The sequence below is a fragment of the Agrilus planipennis genome, unplaced genomic scaffold (assembly GCF_000699045.2).
Source record: "Agrilus planipennis isolate EAB-ADULT unplaced genomic scaffold, Apla_2.0 scaffold133, whole genome shotgun sequence".
In the NCBI taxonomy this organism is placed as follows: domain Eukaryota; kingdom Metazoa; phylum Arthropoda; class Insecta; order Coleoptera; family Buprestidae; genus Agrilus; species Agrilus planipennis.
The window spans coordinates 561874-589007 of NW_020439039.1; the positions used below are offsets into that span (position 1 = coordinate 561874).

A 27134-nucleotide genomic window follows, 5' to 3' on the forward strand; every position below is an offset into this window, starting at 1 on the left:
ATCCTGAGCTAAACTTCGCATTTCCCTAAAACTAGAACAACCCACATCCTTAACTATTTGCGAACAGTAATCTAATCTAGGTCTACCTCTACCCCTCCTAACTCCCGTTTCTGCCTCTAATATGTCTCTGACTAGACCTTCATGCCTGAGAAGGTGTCCTACCAATCTATCTCGCCTATTTCTTATTGACTTCCATAGAATCCTCTGTTCTGCTGTTGTTTCTAATATCTCTTCATTTCTAACCTTCTTTATCCACGGTATCATTCGCCTGTAACACCACATCAAACGCTTCTAACCTTTTCTTTTTCGCAGCGCGCACTGTCCATGTTTCGCACCCGTGAGCGTCGCATTCCAAACATACACCTTTAACAACCTTTTTCGAATTTCTGAATTAACCGTTCGCGAACATAGAAGTGACTTCTTTTTATTGAAGGTGACTCGACATTGCGCATCTTCTGCTTTATATCCCTACTACACCTTCCGTCCTGACTTGTCTGACTTCCTAGATACCTAAAATCAGCCACTTGTAATTTTTCGTCTCCTACATTTATATTATTTCTTTCCCTACTTTTTCTTCCGTTGCATACCAATATTTTTGTTTTACAGTACTGTCATACAGTACATACAGTACTGTTTTGACAATACCTCTTCCATTTTATTTAACGCTACCTCTAACTCCTCATTGCTATCGTAGATGCTAATACAACTATATCATCTGCATGCTAAATATCAAGTTTAAAACCACCTATTTGACAGCAAAAAAAATTTTATTTCTCTAAGAACACTCATTCTCTTTTATAGAACAAAATAGCAAACAGAAAAAAATATGTATTGTTTCCTTTAAATATTGGTTTGACGGAATAGTAGTCTTTATGGAAAAGTTAGGAACTTACAAAATTTGATAACATAAAAATTTTTTTTTAAGCATCCAATGTTTAAGGAACTTTTAGTAAAATTAGCAGCTAGAAATGGAGATTTACGATAAAAATCATAGTAAACCGATCGAATGCAATGTTATTTTAACTTAGCAAAGTTCAACGGAAATGGAACTGTTTGTAAGCGCATAGTTACGTAGACTCGATTTACTTTGATTTTAGTCTCGTCTTGTTTTGTTTACAAGCAGACCTCTAAATCAGGTTTTATCTTTGTCAAGATTGGCTGGCTGACTGTTGGGTCAGGACGCTAGCAAGCGAAAAGTATTTTGATTCTTTGAGCTCCAGTACTTTACAAAAATTGTAAAGGCTGACCACTTCAAAATGGAATGCCTCGGGGCCGATTTTATTTCCCGGTCCAAGCGTATTTGTATACATAGGTAATGTAACAAGTTTAGGCGCCTTTGTACACGATACGAATTTTCGCCCTGCGACTATTCGACGACTTAACCGGATGGACGTTGGACCCTTGTACACGATACGAAATCTCGGAGTACGCCTGAGGCAAAAACGTCGATTGGAGAGTCATAGTTATCAAATGTAGTTGGAGTGTTAGTATTCACTTTAGTACCGTGTAAATTCTAAAAGAATTATTTGCGAAATTTAAGTTCCTTTTGTGATTAAATAATAAAAACTACCCCCTTTAATAAAATATACTCCCCTTTGTCCTAAATAAAAGGAATCACATTCCGAACACTCCGGCTTATAGACTCCAGCTTTATCAAATTTATTTACTTAATGTTTTGTATTAAAATAGACATGAGTAAAAGAAAACAATGTTAAATAAATGTGTATCTCGTCATGGATGACGTTGGCTACGTTAGGTTATGTTCCGTCATTTTACTGATACATACATGTGCATATTTTAAAACTCACCGTTTGTGACATAAACCATCTGATTAGACGTTAAATATTAAATATCAGATGGATTTTTTTTTCATTTCCTATTTAAAACCGACTCTCCTATCTTATGGTTCGACGGCTTTGAACTTTTCTGTTTTGGTTAAGAAAAATATGCGCTGTTTAACCCTAATAAAAATGGTTGTGTCTTTCCGGCGAATTCTTCATACGACGTTTTAGCCAGAACGGCGTTGTTTACAAGCTTCCATTTGACACTGTGGTCCACTGCCCGGCGATCTAGCCGGATAGATGCAAGGCACGACTGTTTAGATCGATTTTAGTACAGAAACGAATTCCGACATCGAGTTTGAGTTGTAAATGAGAAACATGGATTTTCATATTACAAGGGATTTTCCATCCACTATAAGTATGGGAATTTTTTAAGTCATGTATTCTATTCTAAATAAGTAATAATAAGAGGCTATTTCCAAATTTTCTGAACTATGTACTTAATCTTTTTCTTCTAATATAATATGGGACTAATAATAGTGATGTTAGCTTAGAATTCGAAAGAATTAAAAGTGTTTATTAAATAAAATGAAATACAAAATGAACATATCATAAGTTCGTACAAATTCGATCCTCTACAACCGCTGTCTTCGAGAACTGATTCAACTCTCCCCCGCAAGACTGACCGTAATGTTTTTGAGACCCTCGGTCAAGTATACCCTCTCTGTCTCTCTTTACCCCAACGTTGNTTCGCTACGCCAGTTGTTGTTAAGTTGTAAATATATGTTGTTGTTATCTAGTTTTAATTATTCGTTTTCTAAGTCCTCCTCAAAACCTTCTATAAGCAAGGTGACCTAAATAAACTTACAAAATCTACCAAATAAGGTTATAGTTGCCCTGGAGTTTTTCATTTTAGCTGCTTTCATTAGATAATGCCCTTCTTTCTTTTATATTCGTGACATATTTTCTTCTCGTAATGTTACCCACAATCAAATCAGAACCAACAAATTGGAACTTCGGCAATGACAGCTTAGGTTTCGAAATGTCAATATTGTTTGTTTACTTACCTACATATTATGCGCCGTTCTGGTTTTATCTTCCTTCCGTACGCATGAAGAGATTGAACGTGGAAGGAAATTCATCAAATTCAATAACTATTCAGTTTCTTTTCGAAAGCAATTAACCCGTATGCATTATTTATCAAGTATCGCAATTGATTCGTCTATGTCAAAATTAACACTGTCAAATCACGATTCTCGATCTCTTTGATTTTTGAGTAATTTAAAAGGTCATCCTCACAAAACTGGGAAAATGCTATTTTTAACTGCTTATCAGATTTGACGAAAATATGCCTACATAAAATATACTATTGTTTATCAAAAACAAAAAAAAGTTTATCACACATCGAATTGTATAACTGGTGCAGTTCTAATTCGAGTTTAAAGCACGAGTGGCGAATTTCTTCAACTGAGACTAAATCCTAACCAACGTTAGGAAGCAAGTTACATGAAAACCTTTAGACCAGAATCAGAACAGTATTAGTTCACCTATTGGTCTCGAAAGCCTTTACCAATCTAATCGTATGTTTAATCTAGGAACGATAATCATATAATAACGTGCTAATAATCCCTTAAACTGCTTTACATATTACATAAGGTCGTCAGTCCTAAGACTGGTTGGACACGCACCTCCACTCTTTCTTATCCTGAGCTAATCTTCGCATTTCCCTAAAACTAGAACAACCCACATCCTTAACTATTTGCGAACAGTAATCNGAGAGGACGCAGTAGTTTTCTTAAAGTTTATTGCTTAAAAATATTTTGCTTCTTATTCTAAACATACGGATAACAATTACTTAATCCCTTAAAATTACAAACTATTCCTAAATTACTTTAAGCCTACCATAAACTAAAAAGCACGCATTCCCGATACTACAATAATAAACCCCAATTTGAACTAGACACTAGACTATATATAAAGAGACGCCGCAATTTTTTAAAAACCTGTAGCATGAAAACTACGATACGCAGGTCACGGTGAGCATGACCTGCGTCTCTTTACACTGCGATGCCATCTAACGAAACCACAATTATTTCTGTGGTTTACAAATTCTCGCCGTTACCCTACAGAACGTCCCTAAGGTCTAAGACTTGGTGTAAAATGAGTTGCAGCATAGTGATGTGACGTAGATTTTCTCGCGGTGCAGCTTACTGCACTGCATCACGTCACTCTGCAATACCATTTTATTATGCGGTCATATTTGTTTCTGTGTTTTCGAAAATCAGCCACTAATGCTTTGATAGTAAAGAAAAAAAATATTATGCACCCTGAGTAGTCTATGCAATTTGCTTGTTGTGGTTGCGTCTTATCTACTTTTAAAGGCGTGCTGACCCATATACCGCTCAAGTTCTAGCCGCATGTGCCTAACGCATCGTATGAACTGTGTCTTATAGCGAGATTACTCCGAGCATAAAATTGAGCGTTTAGAATTCTATCGCAGTTTATACATCTTGTCTGATAAGTATTCCGTAAAAGTTAAAGGGGAAGAAGATACAACAAAAAGAAATAAAATGAGCTATCTCGCACCACCCAGTGAAATATATAAACATAAGGGTAATGATCTTGCCGAAAGCCCCAATTGCTCCGGCAATGACGACCAGGATTACTTAGCGTAATAATTGTGTAACGCGGCGTGGCTACAAGCGGTGGTAGATTTCCGTACGCGTACACCGACAAGGAAGGAATGCACTGCCGCTTACTACATACGGAGAGGGTAATGGTACAATTCGCAAAAGCAAAAAAAAGCAAAAACACTTCCTTAGAATCTTCCACACTATATCATGCGGAATGGCTGTTTGTCGTACAATGACTTGCATTCTCAAGCCGGGGTTGACTTCAATTAATCGCACAACAATTTTGTCAGTATCTGTCGTCTTTGCTGGTCCTTATCCCCCTGGTGCGGTATCACACTTCCTATGTGACGAGTGCAATTCTCACTGTAGTCGTTATGTCCGCATATTTTCAAAATAAAGTTATTTTTGTATTTTGTGATAGATAATAGCAGTAACTTTGCCAATCGAACGATAACTACGGAGTGAAGACGACTGCTAGTTATTACGTGCAATTGGCCTGTTTGCATACCAGGCTGTTCTGAAAGTCATGAGTAGGTACGCCTGTATCGTCAATTGACGCTGGCGATAACGGAAGGCGATAAGATAACCCGGCAGCCAACCTGACGAGTGTTCTCAATCATTGTTGGTTCATATAACTGGGGTAATTTTTGTACATAGTTTTTACGCCCCCTACTTAAGTAATTCGAAAAGAATATTTTCTTTTTAAAAATTTATTTTAGCATTAGGACCGACATAAATCTGTTACTAGACTAACTTACTTTCTAAATTTTTGATATTTTATATTTTGAATTTATCTATTTCTAAATAGAGACTATCTTAACAATATGGATGTCTTAATTTAATCATTATTAAGAATAAACATAATAGGCTAATAGAATCGATATCAAGAATACACAAACAATATGTCATATCTGAAAGGATGCAGATTATTTATTATCGTCTAATAAGTTTGTCAAATATGTAACTCCCTTGCTTGCGACGCTATCACGGGATACACTTTACAGTGCTTCAGATGTTACCTTTCAAATATTCTGAAACAACGATAAAATGATTGAAAATAACTCGTCATGGACAAAAGAGCGGTAAAAGAATTACGATTTTATCTCTCTTCAACGCTCATGTTCATTTATAACTAATACCTATAGATAGACGTTTTCACCCTCAAAGCATCCCAAATCGTATTTGACTGGTTTTTATCAGTTTTCATTTTTTGTCCAATACACAGTCCTCGAAAAATTTTTCTTTGTCTTTACTTTCTTTGTTAAATACTTATACCCCTAAATATAGGTTGATTGTTGACGTATCTATTCATTTTGACTAGATCCCTAGTTTCTTTATTTACGTCAGCCAGCCAGATAAACTGGCAAGATTGATTTTGTAAGTAACAAATTTCCGAAAAAATATTCTAAATATAGGAAAACAAAAATATAGGTAACGGCGGATTTCAATTACGAAATAAAAGAAAAAACTCTCCCTTATTGTTTTAATATTAACAGCACGTGAATTGAGATCAACATACCTTTGGTAGTCCTGAATCCTTGATTGATGGCACGTGTGGTTCTCACCGCAGCCCTATAAATACGCCAGTAGAAAAACAACATCACGAACATGGGAATGTAGAAGGATCCTAAAGCAGAGTAAACAACGTATCCAGCTTCATTAGTCAGTTCACACTTCCATGGGCACGGAGTGTCCTTTTCCAATTCCGTCACGTTGCTAGCGTTCTCAGCCTTCAAACAAAAAATAAGACAACATAAATAAAAAAATTCTGTACAACATTCACTTAAAAAGTGCATTCTTCAAGTTTAAGCAATGATTAGACTGGGCGTTGCACGTTGCAAAATTAGCCTGTTCATTAAAATGAGATTGTTGATTAAATTATTATAAATTAATCGTATAAAAACCACCATATGTTTCTAAAAATATCCAGAAATACAAATTACTTTGTGATTGATTGATTTTATTCAATCGGAAAATTGTTACTAATCGAAATATTGAAGAAGATACTAACGTAAACTAATCTAAAGAAACTGGATTTCCGGATTCTAACCATGTCTTCTTGATAAAATTCCCATGTCAGATCATGGTGGCGTCATAAGTATTCAACGTTTCGTTCCCTATTACAAGGGACATCTTTAGGAACTTTAAGATGCGGTTAGAATCCGGAAATCCAATTTCTTCAGACAAAAGCCGTGAAAGCCTAAATCTACTTCTAAGTACCCTTATCTAATCCAACCTTAACATAATAAAAATGCATGATAAATTAAAACAGTCTTGACATCCGATTGGATGCTATCGTGCATCACACGTATGCAACATCATAACTGTTACATACGGATATGTGTCTTGCACATGCACTATTCATTCTAAAATGTTATTTGTGTGAATGACAATAAGTAAATACACCGAATGTGACGATGACATTTTCGTAATGTTCATTCGTAGGTAGCTACTTCTAAGAGAAAGAAAATCACTAGAAAAATCTTTCGCGATACTTGGTTAGGTTTAAGTTCTATTTATGATTTGCTGCTAATTAGTCCAGGCGAATTAGCTGAAATATCAGCGTTTTTTGGAAAATACTTTTTCTCGAAAACTCTTCATTTATTGAAGAAACATTATTACTTAGAAAAGTCGAACTCCCTTAGCCTTATCGAAAAAGTGATGCTAAACAACGCTCCTATTTAACTTTTTCGATTAAATCATTGGAAAAAAAGTTATAGAAGAAAAACGAAAAAAACATCGAAAAAGCTACTTTAACTAGCAATTTACATACAAAAATCAAATCTCGTCCGAATTTTTCAACACAAAACTGTAATTTGGTTACACTAAGCATAGTTGATACACTAGAGTCGAAAACAATGGATGACGATGAGTTGCTTTTATTAGCGTTACTGTTCTATTCAATGAGAAAAAGAAAAATAAAACGTCAATAGTAGGCTCATCCTCAGAAGATTGCAAAACAACCATTTTTTCCATGAAACACGCGAGATTGAGACACTATCCTGATAAATGCTTCAATTTCGATTGAATGCTTCAGGCCAGACCTCGATGTATTTTATTGTGATAGTTTTTGTCACATAGATTCTATAAGTCAGGGTGCCTTTTAACGTCTATAATGAAATGTTTCTGTCAATTTCCGTCATTTTTTCTCACTGTTTACTATAAACACATGATGCATCTCGCGGGATCTAGTATAAAATGTATAGAGAACGCGTTCTGATCACATAAATTTCTGACGTCCAGTCGATATACAAGTCAGAATTCTAATAACGTGTCCACAACAAAATGTAAGCGTGGAGTGCCTTTCGGCGAGCATCAGAAATTTTCTAACAGAAATATTCTTACAATGCGCGTCCAGTCTTAAGGTGGGTAAAGACGACACGAACATATTCGAAGCAAGATATGGATGGGCAACTAAGACGAACTAAACTTTAATAGTCGGTACTTCAAAGAGAATTTGATTTGATGTGGAAGGCATTTGTGTGCATACTTGTTTTGTTTACGTACTAATACGGTTTTAATAATAATCATCATCACCAGCCATTATTGACGTGACAACGTTTAATAATTCGATGGAGCACGCACGAAAAAACATGACTCATGCGGCGTTACCTCGCTCTGAGGCGTTCCATTTAAGGCTTGAAGTGCAAGCTAGAGCGCGTAACGAGCGACAAAGAGGCACAATCGGCCTCCGCGTTCGGCAGCGTTCGACATCTGTCTCTCTCCTGCTTGAGTGAGCGATGCGTCCGCGTGGACAGCTGCTATACAATAATACATTTCCATTTACCTCCTTCTCTATATCCATACAAAATATCTATCAAACAAATAAAATTAAAATTTTCTTTTGAAAAATGAAACCATTCCATCAGTATTTTCTTATGACGTTGTCACGTTCAATTATCGTCAATAAACCGACTTTACAGACAACCGATTTTTTTGTTAAATAAATATGAAATGCAATAAAAAGTAGGGCGTAATTGGTTACCGCCGCGCGTTACCTCGTCTTGCCTTGCCCAGAATAAGTTCGTGGTCAGATGTATACGCAATTTCATATTTTAGAAACACTGATTATGATTATTTCAGCATTATGCTCACAGAATTATGTAAAGAACTAAGAAGTTTATTCTTCTTAAAACAATTTTGAAATAATGTTTTCATCTAGACCCGTCGTTCCCAACGTGGGGCGCAGGCCTCACCGGTGGGGCATGGCAATATTTTGGTGGGTCATGGGCAGGACGTGCACCCTTCGGCTGACTATACCAAAGACTATGGGGTAATTAACAGTGAATTGTTTTCTAGTGAGTCTATTGATGTAGACGTTTGTGTTAAAGTATACATAAATGTATTTGTATGTACTTGTGTAATTGGTACACAAGATATTTCCGGTTTCCCCAGCTAATGCCCTTTTAAGCTTCCTTTAGGTGAATAATCCTAAAATTTTGAATCATCATCATCATAAGATCATCAGTCCTAAGACTGGTTGGACACGTACCTCCACTCTTTCCTATCCTGAGCTAAAATTCGCATTTACCTAAAACTAGAACAGCCCACATCCTTAACTATTTGCGAACAGTAATCTAATCTGGGTCTACCTCTACCCCTCCTAACTCCTGTTTCTGCCTCTAATATGTCTCTGACTAGACCTTCATGCCTGAGAAGGTGTCCTACCAACCTATCTCGCCTATTTTTTATTGACTTCCATAGAGTCCTCTGTTCTCCTATTCTTTCCAATACCTCTTCATTTCTAACCTTTTCTACCCACGATATCCTCATCATACGCCTATAACACCACATTTCGAACGCTTGTAACCTTTTCTTTTCCGCCGCTCCCACTGTCCAAGTTTTGCACCCGTACAACGCCGTGCTCCAAACATACACCTTTGACAACCTTTTTCGAATTTCTAAATTAACCGTTCGCGAGCATAGAAGTGACAAAATTTAAATATTACGAGGGAAGCATCAAGATTTTAGAAATGCCTAGGTGGGCATGGTCCAAAATCGGTTGGGAACCACTGAACTAGACTAAGGTTTGGAGGTACGTACATTAAATACAATTAATGTTCCCCAGGATATAAAATAGCATATCTACGTCTTAAATTCGATAACAAAACCAAAAGAAAGTGCAAAATTAAAGCCCTCTTGAAAATCGGTTATGTTTTCGGCTAAAAATATCCGAAGTTTGTTTCGCATTTATGCACGGAAGAAAAAAGAATAGGTAATGTAAACTGAACGTAGGCGGCGTGGCGTAGGATGGCGTGACTTCTTTCCCCAGTTTTCTTTTATTCCGGTAAAGTTATTTTCCGAACATTTGAAAACTGAATATCTCTTAACAAGCTGTAAAATCCAGAGAATTTCAGGAAAAATTGTACTAGGAAGATTCAATCGGCTCGTACACGACCTCTTAACCCTTGTGGAATTATGATTTTTATGTGTTGAAACGAGGAAGAGACAATTTCATATTCCCGAAAGAATAAAGACTAATACTCTTTGAAAATTTACAACAAGTTCTCATGAATAAGTTAACGATTACATCTTCAATACAATAATGATTCTCCATTTATCCGTCCCAGAAAAATCTTCGATCACTTCACAGATTGCACTAAGAAAATTTCAATTCAAGTTCAACAGATATTTTTGGTAGAGTTTATCGTAAAAAAGTTTACCTCATTTTTCTATGTCAAACAAAAGCAAAAACAAAATTTCGCTTCTTTTAAAAATAGTTTTCACTTGACACAGATAATATATAAACATCCCGGCGAATGAGGCCAAAAAGGCAGGAAAATAAAATAAAAAAACCCTGCATGAAAATATATTTTTGCTGCTCGTCTGTGCGTCTTTATTTTATTGAGACATCTAATGTAGGTGTACAGACAAAGCAAAACATTTACCCAATACAAAAATTACCCATTTCTTTTCCAGATTTTTTTGATTTCATATAGTACGAGCTGAACGTGTGAAATTTACCTTTTCAATCATGTCTATCTTTAAAAACTGTCCTAAGCTAACCGAACTCTTAAAATCCTTTGAACAAAGCATAACATTCCTCAAAGGCTTTAAGTTGTATTTATTGGCCTTGCTTTATTATTAGATGGTTCAAGGTATTTGTACGAATTTCTTATACCATCTCGTATTTTTCAGTGTATCTGATAGAAAATCCCTACGTTTCGCCTCTACTGTATCAAAAAAGCTGAGTCTACTGCGAAAAACAAAACAAGCTTTAGTATATATATATATATTTCCGACCGTCTTTTCTAATCATTCTTCCCAGTAAGGTATAGAAATTTTAAAACAGAAATTCAGCCTTCACCCTAAAAACAAAACGGCTTGAAAACAATTTATTATGCTTTGCTGAAGTAAGCAAATATCATATACGTAGTATGTTCTGCTATTTGGTTCGCTATAATCCTGTTAATCCTGTTGAGGAAGAGGAAGTGTAATAATTTTAGGTGATTCTTTAATGAAGTGATCGTGCGCCCCTTTCGCTAATATTTTGTTACAAGTTTTGCGTTTAGCACTTGCATTGTTAATATCAACAAAATAATCCCAAACGAATAAAAATTGCACTTTTAATTTAAAATTTACACCACTGAGCAAACGCTATACAAAATAAATAAAACTATAACTGTATTAGTATTTTCGAAATGAAATTATTAGAACTGGCTAAGTGGGAGCTGAAAGTCCTGGACGTCTTTAGAGTAAAATAGGAAACTACTAAGAGACAAAAATTTGGATATATCAACACATGAAAAACTAGAAATAGATTTAAGCCCTAAACTATAATAAAGTTATTTGCATAGGGACAATATTATTATTAACTAAATTTTGCCGGTTATAATGCTGCACTATCGCTAATACTTCATAAACATAAACGGTTGATAACAATACGTTCATAATGTTATGGATTCAAAATGTTAGGGATTGTTGAAAACCGGAGCAGGTACCTGCACAACAAACAGCTTTGCAACAAGTATGTACGTTTAAATTGTGTTTTAAAAACGGCTAAGTTCAGCCAGCATATAAAAATAATAAATTTTTATGACTTGTTTTATTATTCCGATATGTTAATTTTCAAAAAGATGAGAAATGATTTTGTTAAGTTCCGATAAACTTATGATATAACTTATTTAAAATACACCATATTCCAGAAACAATAGTGACAAAAATGTTGGTCAGACCATATTAGATCGTTAGTTCCTGATAGAGTTTACTTTCTTGTGTTTTGTTTATAAATGCATTTTTTCTGCCACTATTTTTATCGGAATGTGAAGTATTTTAAGTAAATTGTATTGTCAAAACCAAGTAGTAAGACCTATATATTTTTCGATTTTTCCGAAATTTGCCCAGATTCCGCCTATGTATCATATTAAAAAAAAGCTCTAAATGATATGATAAAAAGCTGTACCAGACGGCATAAGGTTGAGACGACATGATTTTTTTTGCGCGTCAGCTCTCTAACTGCCACTGTTGTTGCTTTAGATTACTTATTAAAACAATTTACAGAAACTGGGAAGCTTAGCGAATATAGCACAAGGAGCTAACATATTAGCATGCGGGCGATGGTTTTAAAAATAAAAGACATATACATAACACCCCAATATAGTTAAAATATCTTGATATAAATCGAGATTATCTGTAATTTCACTTAAATGCGATAGCTTTAATATTTACCTTTTTATCTTTCCATCCAACCAGTGGAGGAAAACAAATGACAAAGCTGAGTATCCAAAGTCCTGCGATCAACAGTTTGGCTCTGGACGTAGACATGATGTTCGGATAGGTAATCGGTCGTGTCACAGCCACGTACCGATCCAAAGAAATAGCACAAAGGTTTAATATAGAAGCGGTGCACATCCATACATCCAATGCCAACCACATGCTGCACCATGTATCTCCGAATATCCATATCTGAAAAGATCGAAGTCAAATTTAAAGCAAATGAAGACTGGCTTCTTCCTCATTGACTGATTTATCACTATATGAAGTAATTAGCGATTCTATTGACTTAAAATTGGTGTAATATAAGTGATGAAATACGTATTGTTATCGTCTTTTTATTTTTCACGTTAGCCTACAAGAAGCGGTAAAGAAGATTCAAAATTTGTATGGAAAATATCTCCTTTAACATGACAAAAATAAGTGCGTTAGATCATAAATAACTAAACACATATCCATCTTATTAATTGCCCTAATAGAGTAGAATTCCACTCGGAAGCTTTCCGAAGTTCTGTCCCTAAATGAGATATCGAAGTTTCTACGGAAGGCACTATATAAACTGCCTGTATTTAGCTGAATCGTAACACTATAAATAACATACCAAACAGATAACCAAATAAGCATTTTAATGATTCGCCAAATTTCACTCACATGGTGCTAAAAGGGTAGTCAGGAATTGATTGATATAATGAACACCTAATTTTACGGTTTTGATTGATATCTCCCAAATCACTTTTCATTAAAATGAATATAACCATTAACAGCAAAGCATTATGAAATGAAAAGTGGTTTCCTCGGTGTGATTTCAATTAATAAGTTATATTTCACGAGATATCTGAATGCGTTTTTAAAATAAAAAACTAATAAAGGGTTTAATCAGATTAATTTCTATTTTCGATTTTAGGTAGTTACAATGTTTTATGAAAGTGAATTTGGACTATAGAATAATGCACAACGCGAACAAATTCCATACGGATCCTTTGGTTTGCTTTACAGGTAAACCTACATGTAACGTATTTCCAGGTTATGAAATACTTTTTATATGTAAGTACATAAGTATAACTTTAATTGACAATGTTTAAAATTCTTTCATAAATCCATTATCGATTTCTGTTTTCAAAAATTATGTATTTATTCATGCATATCTATTTTATCCTATTCAAAGTAATCCCAACCAGACATTATAAGTACACTTGTGCCAACGTTTTTTCCAATCCTCGAAGCACTTCAAAAAAAATCCTTTTTCTGTGATCTTGTTCTGTTCCTCCTTCGATGCCGTCTTTATCTCCTCAATAGTAGCGTAGTGTCGTCCTTTCATGGGTCTCTTTAGTTTCAAGAACAAGACAAAGTCACAGGGGGCAGATCTAGGAAGTACAGAGGCTGCGGCGTTATTAGTGTGTTGTTTTGTTCAAAAATTAGCACACAAGCAACGATGTGAGTAGGAGCGTTATCATTCTGCAAAAGCCAATTTTTGTTCTTCCACAAATCCGGGCGTTTTTGGTAGATTGCTCCAACGGTGATTCCACGATGGGCCAATACTATTTTTTTCATTTCATCAATGTTTTCATCTGTTGTTGACGTGCTCGGGCGTCCGCCACGCTCTTCATCGTTCACATCTTCTCGGCCCTCTGAGAACATTTTGTACCACCGATAAACGTTGCTTCGGTGCAAGGTAGCTTCACCATATGCCACAGTCAATATTCGGAATGCGTCCGCGCACTTAATTTCGTTTTTCACACAAAATTTGATACAGATTCTTTGATCCATTTTTTGGAATAGACAAAAATCGAAGACGAGCCAAACTACGGGCAAGCAAAGCAGCTGTTAAAAATTAACTGAAGATTTAACATGGCCGAACTTGTCGGTATATATCCGCGAAATTTCAAAATTCGCGATACTTTTTGAACAGACCTCGTATGTAGACGAAAAATATTTGAATTTGGTATAAATGTGACAGTTTCCTCGAATGGTTGTATAATGTCAACAGCATATTTGCTACGATATATTTTGTAAAATGTAGGAATATAACTACATCGTATTTTCTATCGGCTATTCACATGGAGATGGTGGAGATTTGTCTTCTTTCTGGATAGGATTTTTTCTCAGAAAGAACTTTTGTTTTAGAATAAATAAAGAATTCCTTTAAACAAGGTGAATACCCGACGTTGCAAAAAGGAAGTCGTATATTAAAAAGACTAAAAAGAAATCGTGGAAAATTATGTAGACTAATAAAGCTGCACAGTCTATACACAAAGGCTATTCTATAGATATAAAAATTCTTGGAATCTCCGAGTCCGCTTTAACCTTTGGGGATATAAAAATTTTAAAAAGTATCAAAATTAGTATTTATTATTATTCCAGATGAAATATTTATTTCTAAATGCTGATTTTTAAGCACCCTATAATGTAGGTATTTCGTATGATGAATTTTACGTCACAGGTTTAAGTTTTTAAGCAGAATTAAGTTATAGTTATTAAAAAAAATTACTAATATTATGGACACGGTGTCTTCCAGGGGAGAGAAAATAAATATAGTCGGTAGCGTAATAGCAGAGAATTCTTTGGTATACCAACTGACCATATAGGAGTAGGTATAACATATATCCAATTTAATTTGAAATATTTACAATCGTGATCGATAAATGAAAGACGCCGTAGGTATTATTATTGGAATTCAGTATCCTAAATAACTATAAACCCAATGAATATTCGATCTTTACATGATCTACATGGCTTTAAGGATTATTGTAAACGGGTAGTTATCTCACAAGCAAATTCAAGCTTTTTTGGTGATCGTTCATATAAATGGAGAAGAAATCAACTCGACGTTTTAGAGTCACGATGTACCTCACGGAAAAAGCTGCTTTGGATTTTTTTCGATACGACAAACAATAAAATTATGTATTATATCTAAGTGTGTAAATATAACCACCAACGCACCGGAAAAATTATCTTTTATTGCTCCATTGGACGCCAAAATGCGGAAGAAATAGACGAATGTTATGAAAGAGCTGATGCATTCGATGATAAAAGTCGTCTAGATTGTTGCGAACATCACTGACGTAGATACTGGTTACTATCTATCACTTTCTTAGTAGACACATGGGTAACTCTTATTTATTAAAGCACACATAATGGATATCATGAAGGTCTAGTCAGAGACATATTAGAGGCAGAAACAGGAGTTAGGAGGGGTAGAGATAGACCTAGGTTAGATTACTGTTCGCAAATAGTTAAGGATGTGAGTTGGTTTAGTTTTACGGAAATGCGAAGTTTAGCTCAGGATAAGAAAAAGTAGAGGTGCGTGTCCAACCAGTCTTAGAACTGACGACCTTATGATGATGATAAGATTTCGGTCTACCATCCCAGGAAGAAGTGGTCCTAAGAATGTTGTCCACGCGACTGAATGGAACATTTTGAAGTTTAAAAGTCTTATTTAGTGCTCAGTTGCGCGCTCATGACGATTTGAAATTAGACAAAATGAAAATTCAATTGAGGGAAGGGACAATTGAACGCATTGTATTTATATCTGGCTAGGAGCACGATGAATCCTTTAGTAATATGTACGTATGTCCCGTTGTGAAAACCAGATGTCACCACATCGCAGGCTTCGTATAACAGGTTATTAAATATAATTGAGGAAGCGGTCTGTCTGGCGGTTCTGCTAATGTGCATTTCTAATACGACAAACTAAGCAAAGTGCATGGAGCATCCACTTTAACGTTAATGCGCTATCTGCTCTCTCTACTTATAGTTCAATTAAACTTTGAGATGGGATTAATAACCACGTTTTGATTTCATTCCCGTTTTAATATCTCACAAAAACCGAGTATTCTAGGACAGAAAACCAATCCCTATGAGCAATTACGTACCACTATACGTATAGTTATTCAGATGTAAAAAGTTAATCAAAAAATGAAGTATAACTAGTCACTATTGTAGTTTGTGTATAGTTTCTGTTGCTTTTGTAGTAATGATTCCACAAACATTCAAGTAAATTTTTACAAACATTCTCGGTATTTCAAATAATTATTATTTTGAATGGCGACAATCAAAAAAATGAAGTCCCTATAGTTATTCTCACCTAAGAGCCAAAAATAGAATACTTTGTTAACAGGTCCGTTAGTCAATTATAATAAAAAGTAGGGAAAGAGCGAAAAATTTTAAGGAGTGGCTCATTTTTGATATCTAGGAAGTTCGATAAGTCAGGACGGAAGGAGTAGTAGGGATATAAAAGTATTGTTAAAGATGTATGTTTGGAGAGCGGCGCGGTATGGATGCGAAACATGGACAGTGGGCGCGGCGGAAAAGAAAAGGTTAGAAGTGTTCGAAATGTGGTGTTACAGGCGAATGATGAGGATACCGTGGATCGAGAAGGTTAGAAATGGAGAGGTACTAGAAAGAATAGGAGAACAGAGGACTCTATGCAAGTCAATAAGAAATAGGAAGATAGATTTGTAGAACACCTTCTCAGGCATGACGATCTAGCCAGAGACATATTGGAGGCAGAAGTGGGAGTTAGGAGGAGTAGAGGTAGACCTAGATTAGATTACTGTTAGCAAATAGTTAAGGATGTGGGTTGTTCTAGTTTTAAGGAAATACAAAGATTAGGTCAGGATAGGAATGAGTGGAGATACGTGTCCAACCAGTCTTAGGACTGACGACCTTATGTTGATGAGTCAATTAATTACTATAGGCTATCGCATCCATCGTAAAGTATATTACGTTTATAATTAGCGAAACTGCTCACATGGTATCGTTAGGTGAATATTAAGCCCGTCTTCTACACGGACGCTTTTAGGAACGATTTTTAGAGTTGGAGTGTGACATATTTGTAATCTAGTATCCAAAAAGCAGGTATGCATCTTCTAATTAAAACTATACCAAAACTTCGTCAAGAAGTTCGTGGGTACTTCAACAAACGTGAAAAGCAATTTACAGCTGTTACAGTTAACTTTTTATTACAAGATAAAAAGTACACTCCTAGATTAACCAAGTAGACTTTTTGAACTTAACATTGTTCTCTTCTTTCGAGATTTTCGGTGTAATTGGTAAAAAACTAAACTTTCCAATTTCCTGTTTTTGCACGGCAACGCTGATAATCTATTTAGTGGGATGATCACGAACGGCGATTGAGGCAGCTTTGTATGTAGCTCGAAAGCGAGCTAGCTAGCCAGCCACTTTAGGCAAAAGAACGTCCTGACTCTTATAAGCCTTAATCGATTGGAATGCCATTAGCGATTCATTCCGTCTTTATTCTGCGATTCACTTTTGTTTGCTTTGTCACAGAGATAATGACTGTAACTCATCCATCTCCAAGCGAGTTTAATGTAGTGACAAAATTATCTGCGAACGCGTGAAAATTTCGTTTTCTGCTGACTAATCATCATCCTGGGAATGGAGTGGTATTATTGCCGATGAAGCTGTTCAAATTTCAATTTTCCATTAAGAAAAAATGGAAAACGCCATTAAAAAAATACTCGTCACCAATAATCATAAACGCAAATAAAAAATGAATTAGTAATGATGAAAATCTAATGTAATAAAAGTGATATAGGTAGGTACTTTAAATGTAAATTGCTGTTTTGTGTTATGCATGAATGTGCAAATATTGTATGCCTAACTTGATACAACCTTGGATGAACTCCGTTCAGCCAAAGTTGGGCAACCCAATGTTGGTTCAAAGTTCACCCGATCGTCAACTCTGACAGTTCTTACATGGGTAGTGCACATAAATAAATATAGGTATATAGAAGAAAATATTCGGTTTGTTTTATAATACCTACTCATTTATTTTCAATTCTCAAATTTTCGCATGTTTTTATGGTTTCGTCAGGAGCAGAAAGTCTGGAGTAAGTTAGGAAAGTTTCACAAAGAACCAAATTACGTAATTTTAAAATTTGTAAACTACATAAATATGCAGCTAAAATAAAGTTAACAGGTAAACACAACGTGATTGCTGTAATTTATTCACAAAGAATCAAATTACCCTAGTTGTAGTAAATTTAAAAATTAAGTAATTTGTTTTTTTTTTGTGAAATATCCTTAGTTTACTCTTAAGTATTGTATTATAAACATGATAGTCCAGTGACAGCGTTCTAATTCTACTACCATAGGTTAAATGTAAATTTATACGCGTATGCATATATGTGATCTGTTTGAGATTAATTGCATTAAATTGATATTTATTTCGTAAAATTGGTGCTAATTGTTTGGAAAACATGAAAATAATAACGGTTTTATCAATAACTGAACTTGCGCGCTTCTGTACTCTAGAATTTTTGGATGTTTAGATTGGGTTCGACACATTAAAAAGGATTGTGTTTATTAATAAAAATGGGATCCCTGCTTAAATTTAGAGTAAGTAATTGATTCGAAATTTCAGGTTATATGGTTTTTATATAATAACTGTGAAAAGTATCAGGATAACCGATTATGGGGATTTATATTGATGTTGTTGAGAGCAAGGAATACCAGCGACAGTGATCGTAAATATAGGCATAAAAATCGGTAAAATCCAGAAAAGAACGCTGTTGTAAATATGTAGAAGACAGAAAAGTGCAAACTGATGTACATGAATACCAAAAATTGAAGATAGAGATTATAAAGACATGCATAAAGAATACAAAAGAAGTAAAACCGAAAAATAGATACGTACATACAATTAGGTGAGAGGCATATATAATGAAAATTGGGCGAGTTGACAAAAAGACTACAAATTCATTGCAAAAATAATCAATTTTTCCTGCTTTCCACTTTCTGATTATGTTTCGAAGTTATATTCATTACAACAAAACTACTAACTCCATTTGCTAACAAACCAATCTGTATTTCTAAACTGTAATTAAAAATTCCTAATAATTACGATGATGTTGCAATAGCACTACTTGAAAATAAAAAAAAAATGCTGTATTAAATATACGTAATTTATAATACTCGGTATCAACAAAATACTAGATCCGAGGTGCCTCAACAGTTAAATGCGTTTTATGTACATATATGTAGGTATAAATAACATTCTCAGTAGGTATAGTATTTGTCAGGGAGGTTTGCGGAGTTCAAAGTGCTAACTTCTACCTTCGTGTGAAACTTCCAGACAGTTTGTGGAAGAGTTATTACAATTGTGCCTAAGGTACCTAACTTATATTTCATCGGCCGTGCTGTGAATTCTAAAGTTTCAGTAGCCAGAAAGATTGCGAGGAAACGTCAATATTCTTGTCAGCTCTTGGTCTAAATTGCGTGGGTTACTTGAAAAGAAATCGAAAACCTTACCATCATTAAAAAATATCTGTAAAGCAACTGTTCAATTTTTAATAATTTGCCTAGAATGTTGTTTAGTAAAGGAAACTGTCGTTAAAGTTCTGCTTGCTTTAATCTCTTACCTAACCAAAGTTCCACCACAGATCGCAATTACCGATTGGTACTGTAATAAATTCACGCCCACTATATACCAGGTGTACAAGCTGAAATCCGCTGTTTGCTCATATATGGCGTCAGTGAGCATATCAAGCTGATATCTACACGTCATATTGTTTTTTTATGAGTACGACATCTGTCAACAATAATCAGTTCACATCATCATCAGTTTCATACAAAAACATACTTTTTCTCTTCAGTAATCATGTCTAGTTTTGTGCCAGAAAAAAAGGATTTGCGGGAAGCTTACTTTTCTACTTCAATTTGAAGAAATCAGCCGCTGAATCGCATCGAATGCTTGTGGAGGTATACGGTGACAATGCTTTATCGGAAACAACGTGCCGAGATTGGTTTCGTCAACTCAAAAATGGCAATTTCGATTTGAGCGACAAGGAGCGTGAAAATCGGCCCAGGAAATTTGAGGACCACGAATTGAAGACTCTTTTTGACGAGGACGATACCCAATCGCAGAAAATGGTTGCCGAGCAATTAGGTATTTCTCAACAAGCCATTTCCATGCGTCTACATGCTATGAGTAAGGTTCAAAAGATCGGAAAATGGGTACTCCATGAATTGAACGATAGGCAGATGGAGCGACGCCAAAACACATGCGAAATCTTACTTGCCAGACACAAAAGAAAGATGTTTTTGCATCGGATTGTGACTGGCGATGAAAAGTGGATATATTTTGAGAAACCTAAACGAAGAAAGTCGTGGGTTGATCCCGGCCAACCAACAACATCATTCCCAAGATTAATTCGCGTCGGACGGAAGACGATGCTGTGCGTTTGGTGGGATCAGCGGGGTACTATCCACTAAGACCTGTTGAAACGTGGTGAAACTGTCGATGCCCACCGTTACCACCAACAACTGATCAAATTGCACCGTGCTCTGCGTGAAAAAAGGCCCGAATATGACCAAAGACATGAAAAGCTGATTTTCCTCCATGACAATGCTCCGTCCCACACGTCAAAAAAAGTCCAAAACTATTTAAAGACGCTTAACTGGGGGGTGCTACCCCACCCCGCTTATTCGGCAAACCTGGCCCCTTCCGAGTATCATTTGTATGCCTCGATAGGCCACTCGCTCGCTGAGCAGCACTTCGATTCATACGACGACGTCCGAAATTGGCGTGGAATCCACAAATTACCCGAAAGATGGAAGAATTGTATCGAAAACACTGGACAGTATTTTGAATAAATTTAATTTTGCTTTTTATAAAAAAAAGGTGTTTTTCTTAAAAAACAAACAGCGGATTTAAGCTTGTATACCTAATAAAGTAAACGACTGCTTTATTTTATCGTTACATATGCACCATTGGGGATTTTTCATTAGTACAAACTAAATAATAAACGAATGTTTTATGAAACATCAACATTCGTTTCCACATTGTATCTAAATTAGGTACATTCTTCCCGCGATTCCAATTAAAATGTCAATGATTGTCTAACAAGTACTACACAAATCAGTATGTTAATCCAAAGCACGTATTATGTACAGAAATCATTACTAAATTCCAAGGCAATTCGCGACGATGATATAAATATTCCGAATACGTACGGTTGCACGTGTATGAGGTAATAAATAGTTCCGAATTGCAGAGGTTGCAAATGCGATTATTCTACATTGGCCTTTAAACAAACAACTTTGAGCGCTTCTTGTTTCCCCCCAATTTGCTTAAATTAAATAGCAAGTTTTATAATTTCATCAAGTAGCTACTTTGTATACGTTTTGACAGAGTTAAGCTAATTTTGTAAATGTTAATGTAAAGATCTCGACTACAATATCACTAATGTTCTTCTTGTTTCTTATTTTGTATGTCGGAACCGGCTCAGTCACTGATATGCTTTAAAAGAACGGTGTACGTAGTTGAGCAACATATGATACGAATGTAGAATCATCAAGATTAACTCACATATTTGTTAAACTAAGATACTTTTTATAACTTAATATTCAAAACTAATAGGCTCTTAAATCTACATTTATATTTCAAACATCTAGCAAAGGGAAATAGCGAATATAAAGAGAGGAGACGAAAAATTAGATGAATTGGCTGATTTTAGGTATCTACGAAGTCGGGTAAGTCAGGACGGAAGGAGTAGTAGGGATATAAATCAGAGGACAGCGCTGGGTCGAATCACCTTCAATAAACAGAAGTCACTTCATGCTCGAGAACGGTTAATTTAAGATTGGTAACGGTGTATGTTTGGACAGCGGCGCTGTACGGGTGCGAAACATGGACGGTGGGCTCGGCGAAAAGAAAAAAGAAAAGATTAGAAGTGGTTGAAATGTGGTGTTACAGGCGAATGTTGAGAATAGCGTGGATAGAAAGGTTATAAATAGGAGGATTAGGAGCTTAGAAGACCCTATAAAAGTCAATAAGAAATATGCGAGATAGGTTGGTAGGACACCTTCTCAGGCATGAAGGTCTAGTCAGAGACATATTAGAGGCAGAAACAGGAATAGAAGTTGACCTAGATTAGGTTAGTGTTTGCAAATAGTTAAAAATGTGGGTTGTTCTAGTTTTGGGGAAATACGAAGATTAGCTCAGGATGGGAAAAAGTAGAGATGCGGGTCCAACCAGTCTTAGGACTGACGATCTTATTATGATGATGATGATGATGATGATAATTTAGTATCTATCATGTTTTTCGCCCTTACTTATGTTTGGTAAAGGTCTAGATGATGGGGGGATCAAAAGAAGAGGTCTCCCCCACCACTGTACCATAAAAAGTTTGTGGCGGTCTCACCCACATAAAAGGTTATAGGGGTTCAAAGTTAATAAATATGCCAATTTTTATACATTTCTAGGCATAAAAATATTTATATAGTCATTCTTAAACAATATTCAAAGGTAAAACTAATGAAAAATACATAAAAATATTGAGAAAGTTATATAAAACATTATTTAAATNAGAGATAGATAAATTAAGAAATTCGAGTTAAAGTTAAGGAACAACCAGTAGAAGGTCTAGTAGCAACCGTTAGGTATAACAGAGTATTAGTAACGCACTTCCAGGTAAACGCTGCCATGTCGTACTGTCAGAACTGTACATATGAATTGTGGGGATTTTCTTTTCGAGAGGGTTCCTACCACACGATGACGATAGGTACTACGAATATCGCTTTTGCTGCTGTACCAAGTGCTTATGTATATGTATGACTATGTGTATATATCCCCTATACACTTAGACATAAGTACATGCAGTGCGATTAAAGGTATTGAACCGAGACCATAACGTGTGTGTATGGAGGCATACATGCCTATAACAAGCGTCTTTTGTTACGGGGGTTTTAATGTATCAGGGGTTGTTGTTCCTTTAGATTTAGACAATGTTTTAATAAGCCAGGCTACAGAATAGTAGCTCGAGTACTTAATCTTCCTTTTTTTGTCTTATGTTTTTATGCGCCTTAGTGAGTTTTCCCTAGATTAGTTTCAACATGAAGAAGTGGCTCACGAGTTTATAGCGCCAAAACTTCAATTTGCTTTCCCTTAAATTCTAATAAAAAACTTAAATAAATCGATTTCTCATTCATTCAAATTATGAAGACTGGAAACTTCGGCTGTACTGAACTGTAGATAAATAATACATAGTTCAAATCCTACCTCCAAATTACAACAGTAAATGTCCGAAATACTTTTCGGTGACAAACTTTATCTTCTTTAGAATAGTTTTCTTCAGCCCCTAAAGAAGCAAACTTCGGTAGAATTGTGATTCGGGATTAAGGGCCGCGGTCTATGTGAATTTCTAGGTCCAGACGTTTCGTCGGAATCTTACTAAACTGCAACCCTTCGGCCCGTTTCATAGTTATACCGTCATACCATGGATCTATGTTCTTATACAGCAAAAGCTCTTATTCGCGATATGGAATGGTAATCAGTATGGAATTATAGTTGATACGTTCTAAGGTCCCAAAATAAAACCAATATGTATCAGAATAAAATTAATTTATCACTTTTAGACAAGGATTTAAAAAATTTAGTGATTTTTTCTTGTTTTGAATTTTGAATTAGTGTATTCGGTTACATCTTTTATGCAAGTCGCCTCGGCACGTACCACCTGTACATACTCAAAAGATGTCGATACATTAAGGGGATTCAGTAGTACACGCGTACATGCTTATCGGTTATAGATATTATGAGTTTAATGTTTGGAATAGAGGTTTAAAATTTTGTAGTAAGATAGATAAAGCTTTTGTCTAAAGCCCGTCGAGGGCCATTTTTAAATTTTTTTATTTCTATTGAAAGTACGTGTACTACAAGAAGCATCAACTTTAAGCACTTATAAAAGCTTTTAATGACCATATCGTTTATCTGTTAGTATACAAAAAATCACATATTTATCTCGCAGTGTTACATCAAAATGTTTAGAATAGAAATCCATGTTTTCGGAAAAATTCACACTAGGCACGAGCGGTCTATTGCGGTCAATTCCCATAATAAATGACACCGAATCCTTTTCTGTTTACCGATTGCATCCGCGAATAATAAAAACGCGAATAAGGAAACCGTGAATAAGGAACTTTTACTGTATTGCATTTTGTTGATTCTCATTGGTATGGAAAGGTACCTTAACAAGAAAATAATATTTAGTGTGGAGATATTGGTCCTTAGTTCTGTTACTAATTAGTTCAGTTGTGTAATATACACATACAGATAAAAGTCGCCTTAGAAAAATTAAAATCAAAATATAAACTACATATATGTATTTGTCCACCATTTGCAAGTTATTCGGAATTTTTTAAATTTTCATTAACAATTATCTAATTATTTCTTAAATAGACACTTTATTACCTTTATTTTTTATGGAACATGATGCGTCTGTGATTGAAATCTTTTGCACTTAGATGAATGAATTAATAGTGAGAACTAATTTTTTTGAATCTTGTTAGAAGTGAAGAAGTGATAAGTGTTTTTATAGTGTTGATTATTAACTAATTAATAACAGAAGTGTTATTTAGAAAGTAAATTGTTAAATAAAAGTAATAGTAGTGTGGAGAAGGAGTTTAAATAAGTGACATTATTATAAACAGTACATATCTCCTGAATGATTAAATTAAAAATATAATTTACCTACACCTTTTCACTGCAATCCCCACTGATTTAAATAAAAGGTCATACATAATTGCGAAAATAGGAAAGAGCATCAAATTTAGACGGCCCCGGGTGGCAGAAATTCACGCTACTCCACTGCTTTATTAACTTGAAGATCTTTCCAGTCTTCCAGTAACATAGAATTTAGAATATTTCAATAAAATGAAATGCCTACAAATAACTGATTTCGATGAAGGATTTATTGCAAATTTTATTTAGAGAGTCAATTCATTTATAACATTCATTTTCTAAAAAACAATTTCTACAAAAACAAATACTTCCTACGCTAAATTTTTGCTTAATTGGAAGTCCTTCGCAACTTTGTTCTCGATGTTTGTCCTTTTGAAGTTAGTTTGTTAATACTGAAATTTAAAGTTACCAGAAAATAAGATTAATTTAATGAAAAACTTCTGAAAATCAGTACAAGCCTTTGTATTCGCTAACACCAGCAATTACCATATGTTGAGGAAATCAACTCAAGTTAAAATTTGTAACTTTTAGATTTTTAAGAGGGATTAACAATAGATAATAAAAAAAGTGCTTTAATTAATGCAGTACATTTTTGCTTTTGAGAAATCAGAATAGACAAAGGTTACGGTGCTATCAGCTTTTAATTTGAAAGAATTGACGAAATCAAGCCTTTTAAAAAAAATCAGATTGTATTTGTACGATTAGCTCTTTTTTGTACAAACACAACCCAAAAATGTTTTTTACAGTAAAACAAAGAGAACAATAAGTAACATTTTTAAGAGACTTCTAAGTGAAGTAAAAAAAAATTTAGCGGGCGGTTATCACTTTATTCAGTGTACTGTTTACGTTCAAGCGAGAGACCTATTGTAGTTCATAACAGAAAATGACAGAATAAGATTACATTGACAAGAAGGTATATCGCAAAAATTCTTAACAGACGTCGTCAGGTATTCAGTTCTCTTTTAGACAAAGAACAAAGAAGTCTTACAGAACGTTGTAGGAGTTTGTTCATTTTCCATATTTTTTTTGTGTACTAGATGATAAGAAGTAAAAGAAGAAATAACCCTGAATCAAGTTTGCCTTTTGAATCTGTGTAGGTGGATATCTTCAGTGTGTTAGTTTAGATGTAGTGATTACGTTAGGACATTGGAAAAGATAAAAAAAACATTGGTACAGGTAGAAAACTTCGTTACAAGCTAGTCACGAAACCTGTGCGAATAAAATAAGATTTCAGAGAACGGATATAAATAATTGCACAAGGACGAGGGGCTAAATTACATTATCCTATTTATTTTAGAATACAAGACGCAAGTGTTACCTATATAACTTTTATATTCCTCGACTAAAAGGGATTCCAGTAATTCCTGACTTTTATGTCGTTTTTACGTCGCCTACAGTCGGAAAAATTGCACTATTTTATAGCATTGATAACTGTCAATAAAATCAAAAATGAAATAGACATCAAATCGCCTTCTATGAATAAATTAAGCTGCTTAACGTTCAAAAGGTATTGCGAATTTTAAATCAAAATTCTTGCCAAATATAAACTAGATATTATGGTACGTAAACTAGAAATAGCATAGACAATCTGCTCAATCAAATAAAACGAAGGACAAAGAGTCTCTATCTATATGTAAAAAAGGTTTACCCTGAGAAAGCCTAATGCATTACAAGCGAAATGTAGGTGTTAGTGGTGGTATTGCATTATCTTTGGTGCCCAACTTTATTTTGATTTATACAATGACATCTCAAAAAAATGGGGAAAATAGAAACTAACTAAAAAATACAGATATTATAGTTACAAAACAGTGCCTTTTAAACTACACGAAAAATGAGAACAAGAAGTACAATTGCTTAAATGTTTAGAACATCGATTAAGTTCGCATTTATTCTGAAATTAACAAATTGAAAAATACCCAGAAATTAAGAACGCTTTAATGTAAAAGACAGATTTCGTATCCTATCCATCAACTATGGATTCGTTACCTAAGTACCCAGCTTCGATTATCTTATCATCCCTTATTTCCTGACATTTGTCGAGTATATTATATTTTTGTTTTTACTAATTTTATTAAGGCCAAGGAAAGGTGTACTGAAAGTTCTTGTTAACGTAAACCAAGAACGCTATCCACACCTGGCAATATTGGCAAGCTTCTAACCAAATATTTATTAATGTTATCCGTTTTCGGACCTTTCAAGCCCGTTCAAACCATCCAAGGACCACGTTTCATCAATCAGGTTCATACAAAACATAAATATTATACTGCCTGTACATATACTATATTATACGAGGAATGAAGGTACGAAAATGTTGCCTGTGCCTAAAACAGAATTCTGTAAAACGAGGACCGCTGTAGTGGATATTAACCGCTAATAAGAGGTCTGTTCAAAAAGTATCGCTAATTTTGAATTTCCGCGCGTTACGGATATTGGATTTTCGATTTTTTTTGTGGCGTTATGTTGGTACTCATGTCTCCCACTTATACCGACAAGTTCGGCCAGTTATTTTTTAACAGCTGCTTTGCT

The 27134-nt window shown here is 34.9% G+C and overlaps 1 protein-coding gene across 3 annotated transcripts in view; it reads right to left on the reverse strand.

The window, feature by feature from the left end:
* Nucleotides 1-27134, reverse strand: part of LOC108738820 (octopamine receptor Oamb) — a 404007-nt gene that overhangs the window by 281265 nt on the left and 95608 nt on the right. For all 3 annotated transcript variants that reach the window (XR_001938040.1, XR_001938039.1, XM_018472408.1), the window contains exons 4-5: nucleotides 12083-12319; nucleotides 5934-6144 (exon numbers count right to left, since the gene is read on the reverse strand). Coding sequence is in view for 1 of the 3 variants with exons in the window: in XM_018472408.1 (XP_018327910.1) it covers nucleotides 5934-6144; nucleotides 12083-12319 (448 nt within the window). In the remaining 2 variants the exon portion in view is untranslated. The remainder of the gene's footprint in view (nucleotides 1-5933; nucleotides 6145-12082; nucleotides 12320-27134) is intronic.